The sequence below is a fragment of the Macrobrachium nipponense genome, chromosome 11 (assembly GCF_015104395.2).
Source record: "Macrobrachium nipponense isolate FS-2020 chromosome 11, ASM1510439v2, whole genome shotgun sequence".
In the NCBI taxonomy this organism is placed as follows: domain Eukaryota; kingdom Metazoa; phylum Arthropoda; class Malacostraca; order Decapoda; family Palaemonidae; genus Macrobrachium; species Macrobrachium nipponense.
In genome coordinates this window covers 55,409,867-55,415,881 of record NC_061087.1, presented here as the reverse complement: position 1 = coordinate 55,415,881, position 6,015 = coordinate 55,409,867, and the positions used below count along the sequence as shown (strand labels likewise).

The 6,015-nt window shown below is 35.7% G+C and overlaps 2 protein-coding genes across 3 annotated transcripts in view; both read left to right on the top strand.

Moving 5' to 3' along the window:
- Positions 1-6,015, top strand: part of LOC135206041 (alpha-1-inhibitor 3-like) — a 168,601-nt gene that overhangs the window by 29,144 nt on the left and 133,442 nt on the right. The gene's annotated exons all lie outside the window — the stretch shown is intronic.
- LOC135206070 (murinoglobulin-2-like) overlaps positions 3,700-6,015 on the top strand; it is a 36,885-nt gene continuing 34,569 nt past the window's right edge. Inside the window, exons 1-2 of the mRNA XM_064237268.1 lie at positions 3,700-3,775; positions 4,657-4,814. Of these exons, the coding sequence (XP_064093338.1) occupies positions 3,749-3,775; positions 4,657-4,814 (185 nt within the window). The 5' untranslated portion in view covers positions 3,700-3,748. The remainder of the gene's footprint in view (positions 3,776-4,656; positions 4,815-6,015) is intronic.

Here is a 6,015-nt window from a genome sequence, read left to right as displayed (position 1 = left end):
CACGTTGAACAGTGTGTTACGGCGCGTTTTATGTACGCATTTACCACAGATCGTTTATATGCATCAGGGCATTCTCTTCTTGCATTTAAACACCTCCCATTTATTGATAGCAGAAGCAGTCAGCATCGCCATGCAACGCCCCAACCATAACATCCAAAGACAGATCCTTAAGGCTCTCGTGGAGGAGACACCCTTTCAACCACGTGGAACAAGACCTCAAACACGCGGACAGGAGTGCATAATAAAATTGTAGAAATTATACATGTGTCATTAATATTATTTATGTATAATATGCATAAATAATTACTTATTTTCAAATGATGGCACCTAATTCTTTTGTCAACATTTTACCACAGTCTTTTGAAAATACTTAAAACTAGGTCTTTGGCAAATGTACAGCCTTTCCGTCCTCATGGCGTTACAAAACGCCATAATTGTATTAGTAGCTTGATGACATCAATATGTATAGGTTGATGAAACAGCTGTGACGTGTATGAATACGAGAGTAAATGGAAGAACCCCATTACCCGAATGCGTCTATAAGTAACCTAAACAATGAAGTGAAGAAAATATGAAACTATAAAAAAGCTGGTTAACAATGAGAAAGCCACTCTATCCAATCCAATGAAAGTTATATATATATATAATATATATATATATTATATATATAATAATATATATAATATATATATACAACATTCATTGGTAGATTTGGTTTTCTCTATATATATAGATAGAACAATAAATTAGAAACCCACACCACACAACAACACACACACATATATACATTATATAATATACATATTTATATATAGATATGATATATATATATAATATAGATATTATATGGTTGGGTGTGCGGTGTGTGTGTGTGGTTTGGTGGGTGTGTTTCATAAGTTTGTCTATCTATATATATAGAGACCATATATATTTATATATATATATATATATAATATATAGTATATGTATATATGCATTTATATATATACATATATATATATATATATAGATAGACAAATATAGAAAACACACACACACACACACACACACTATATATATATATATATATATATATATATATATATATATAATATGTGTGTGTGTGTTATATGCATCATATATATGATATATATATATTTATTGTAGATATATAAATGTATATATATATACATATACTATCAATATATATATATATAGTATATATATATATATATATATATATGTATGTATATCCATAAATATATATATACATATACATATATATGTATATATATCTATATATATATATATATTAGTATCTATATATATATGTATGTATATATAGCCATTTATATCTATATAAATATACATCATTATAGTATATATATATATTGGTAGTGTGTGTTTGTGTTGGGTGTTCCATCTTCTGAAATTTGTTCAATATTGAGCACAGCTTCACCAACAATATCGTACTAGAAATTCCACGTACAGTCATTGTTACCCCCCACAAAAAAAAAAAAAAAAAAAAAAAAAAATGGAATTTGAAGTATGGCTTTGAGAATTGTGGTCCCCAAGTCCATTCACTTATCCTCTTAACAAACGCTGTACTGTTGGTAATTGTTCAAAATATAGAAAACTCACTGATATGTAAGTATAGGTGTGGGGACTGTGATACCTCCTGTCGTTTGAAAACCAGATTCCAGAGAGCAAAGGCGAATCTGCAAGAACTAGTCAAGCGTGAATTCAGTTACATCCGGTTCGTGCATGGGAGTACAACTTTAGTGATTTGTAAATCATAAATCTAATCAGTGAATCCACCGGCATCATATCACTTGCATTATTTTAGTGTCCTCTTCCACTTTTTTTAAATGCTTTCAACTTTACATAGTTTTATTAGATAATGATCTACATCTCCATGGTGGTTCGATTTCATCAGGGAATATTAATTAACTGTCCTCTTTCTAACGGTTAGCTCGTAGTAAGTTGAGGTGATGACAAGCCACAGCATTCTAAAATATTGATTTCACCAGCGGCAGAAAATGTTTCCATCACTCAACGTACTCAAGCAATCTAAATAATTATCTTCCAATTCTGGAAGAGAAACTGCCGGTCCTGATTCACATCCGAACATTATTTATTAATTAACAAAAATTCGACAATTCTGTCAACACTGCCACTGCTACCGTTGTATAATACTTTGAAGTCATCGATGTCGTCTGAAAAGTGAGGCCACTGGACTTAGCAAAGGCTGGCCAGAGAGGCGGCTCATTCACTTCCTGAGTCCGGATCGTCGTCATATTGTCATCTAGACTCGGGCTCACAGGAGAGTTGGAAGACCTAGCCCTACTTGATGTAGCACTTGAGTGGAGATTTTAGGAAGAGGAAGCAGTTTATAGGAGGCGATGAAAATGCTACTGACAGAGACGTTGTCGAATTATATTAGTGTGCAGAATGCAATGTAACTGAGTAAGTGGACACAGAAATTTATAAAAATGGATGGGGAGGCCTCAGAAGGCAACAGCCATCACATTGAAAGCGGAGCCTTTATATAGACTTCAGGAATTAGGTGTGATGAATAAATCAAAAGTTAAAAATATAAATTTCAAGGATGACTTGCAAAAGTCCTGGTTCTAACGTTGACAAGACTAAAACCCTACTGTACTTGTTTAAACGTTTTATTCTATTAAAGAAAGGGCAACAAAAGACAGGAGGTGTTTGCGTAATAGAGACATAAAGGGTGATGTAAGCTTTTTATCTTTATCATCGTGCTGGTATTTTTAAAACATGTTATACAGATAACTCAATTCGATCTCCATTGTGTATGTATATTTACTGAAAACTGTGATAGATGACTCTCGGAAACTGTCATCATATTTCAGATTCCAACTTACCAGAAGATATGTTATTTCTTATATCTATTTTCTATCAACTGGCAAAGCATTTACTGAACACGAAGTCTGACTTAGCTTCGTATTTTTCCTTCCAGGAAAGGCCGAATTTTGTCGTGATCTTGAGGTGTCGGATTCCGACTTCTATCAAGGAAGAATCAATGTCACCGGCAGTTTGAGTGGCAAGGATCTCGACCATTCTGGTCACGTACGACTGCGGCCCAGGTCAAAGGAGAGTGTGTTTATCCAGTCTGACAAACATCAATACCAGCCTGGGGAAACGGTGCAGTTCAGGCTACTAACTGTTACTGGTCCCATCTTAAATGTTTCGACGAAAAATGTGAGTTCCCACGAGTGACTGTCTGGAATATTCCGATGCGATTTAACCCAGTCCCAGTGCATTCATATTTCAGAATACACTCACAGGCTGTTCAAGATTCTTTCATGATGATAATCCTGTTTTGTGTGACGGATTTACATACACCAAAATAAGTATAATGCTCATTGTTAATGAAAAAAACTATAATCACTAAGACAAATCAAGATGGGAAGTTACAAAATCTTGTTACCTTATTTTCTCGACTTTGTATGAAGCCGATAATATTTTTTTCGTCAGTTATAACGGCTCCATCCATAGGGGGCCAGAAAGTGTGTTCGACCTTGCGGTTAGGCTTATGTATAAGAAATGCAAGTTTGACCCTCATCTGTAACTCATTGAACGTCAAGCGAGGGGTAAGGAACTTTCCCAATGCCTCAGAAATATGAATTTGGCAGATTTTGCTTTTCTTTTTCAGTATCCGAGTTCTGGATTGAACCCCTTCCAAGAACGCATTGCCCAATGGCTGGATGTCGACAACTCGCAAGGCATCGTTCACCTTTCTATGGATCTTGTTGATGAGCCGGAAGAGGTAAAGTAGCCATCCATATCCGGGTCACTTCGAACTAACGAAACTGAACATCTTTACCAACCAGTTTAAGATTTACTACGTGATGGAAATTCTCGGTTCTAATGAATGACCCGCATGACTAGATGTTAAAATGATAAACACGTATCTTCGATTAATAGGGCTTCACTCAGTTTAGTGCCCCACTGCTGACGCGAATGAATTGAAACAAATCTGAAAATGGTAATGATTTCATAATAAGAATAACATTAGGGAAATAGATAATACCAGTCTTGTACAAGTTATTGATAGTTTTCATTAGGACCTTCAGTATTCAATGATTTGTTGACAAAATATGTTACGTGAAAAATTAACGATCAGATTATTTTTACTCGTGGTATCTCTTAAATGAATGAACAGGAATTTAATTACGACGAAAGTTCTGTCAGTTCAGTTACGAGAATGACGTTCTTCTTAAAACCGTTGCTTTTCTTGAATATTCATTGATAGTCTTGTAGCTCTCAATAAGCGCAAATGTTTGTTATTGGACTAGAAAAATCGTACTTCTTAAAACCGTTGCTTTTCTTGAATATTCATTGATAGTCTTGTAGCTCTCAATAAGCGCAAATGTTTGTTATTGGACTAGAAAAATCGTACTTACTCATGAGTGGATGTTCTTCGTTGATCCTAAAATTTTATTTTGTTAAGCTCTTTAATGAAGTCAGTTCTTAAAGGTCTTCAACAGGATGCTCCCTCCCTTCAGCAGTAGCCTCAGTTTGCTACCTAACAAAAACAGTTGCCCTGAGAGAGACTTTGATTCATTTGGGTCATTTTTTGTCTGGTTCGCTTTCGAACTTTCCATCGGTCAGTTTTGTTAATTAATCTAACCGTTGTTTTGTTTGAAGGGGTTCTACCACATCCGACTGAAGACAGGCGAGGGCAATTCCAAAACGCGGAATTTCAAAGTTGGAGAATATGTGCTGCCCAGGTTCGATGTAAATATCAAGACTCCTCCTTATGTCTTGTCTACAGATGCAACATTCAAGTTCAGCGTCTGCGCCACGTAAGTGATTCTTTGAGAGACATTTATTTTCATTAACCATGTTACACATAATGGTGAGGTAAACTAGAGTTCTATTGTTTCATATTTTGTGCATTCCTATTACTTAGTCAAGCAGGTAACTCCATGCTGGACTCCAAACAGTGAAAATAAAAATAAGCGTCAATTCATTTCAGATGCAGAAGCAATCAGAAAAGTTCAAATCTGTGTTGGAGGCAAATCTGACACTCATCGATGGAAACTTTCTTAGTTATATGACGATTTTATGCTCCTTTCCGGGGTTCTGAGCCTTGAGACATTCCTTCCACGTCAGATGTGCCTCAGGATTTGTCTTCGTCCGCCTCCCCGGCCTTGCTGAAGCAGCTAGGGGGAACCTGCTGCCTGCAATGGGTCTCCCTTAAATCTGTGATGACATTTGTGACTTGCTAGTTCTGAAATGTTCATTGCAGTTAAAAGGGAGGATGAATTTCGCTGTAAACGTAGAATGGCTGAACACTACGATTTCTCAATGCAAATCATGTATAAAATCTCCAATTAGGTTTCCAGTGTAACCACATTAGTTTCAGCCAATGGAAAATTTTAGCGTGTTATCTGATGAACATTGCCAAATTCATTTTGTGGCAGCGCTCATGGAATATGCATAGTTATTCTACACGCATAAATTGTGTGCTCTGGCGCTTTTATTTGGCTAAACTCATTGCCTTTCAACTCTGGGTAATTCTTAATTCTAGTCACATCTTATTCATTTCAAATTTCCAGGAATGAATGTTGTAGCATCTACTTTCCGTTTGCTTTGCTCTTAAGTACTACATGAGCTGCATCGGTTTTCCTCTTGTAGTTTTTGGAAAGCACTTCTACGATAAATGCAAAATCTGCTTTTGTGCCTCATCATCTCTATTAATACAAGAATTGCTGTCGTTCTTCTGGTCAGTGCCCTACCGTCATGTTGGAAAACCAAATACTGACAAAAAGAAAAAGAAAAAAAAAACATTATCGTACCATCATCGAAAGACTAGAGTTATTCATCTTTTCTCATACCTTACCACCTTGGCTTCCAACACTGACCCTATATTTTCATAATTGGCGTGCAAGCTTTTATTCTTAGCAAAACTCCTACCAAATTTCATACTTTTCCACTTTTGTGCAGTTCTTGCTAGACAGTGAACAGTCAATACCTTTGCAAACTATAAGACGTAATAATCCT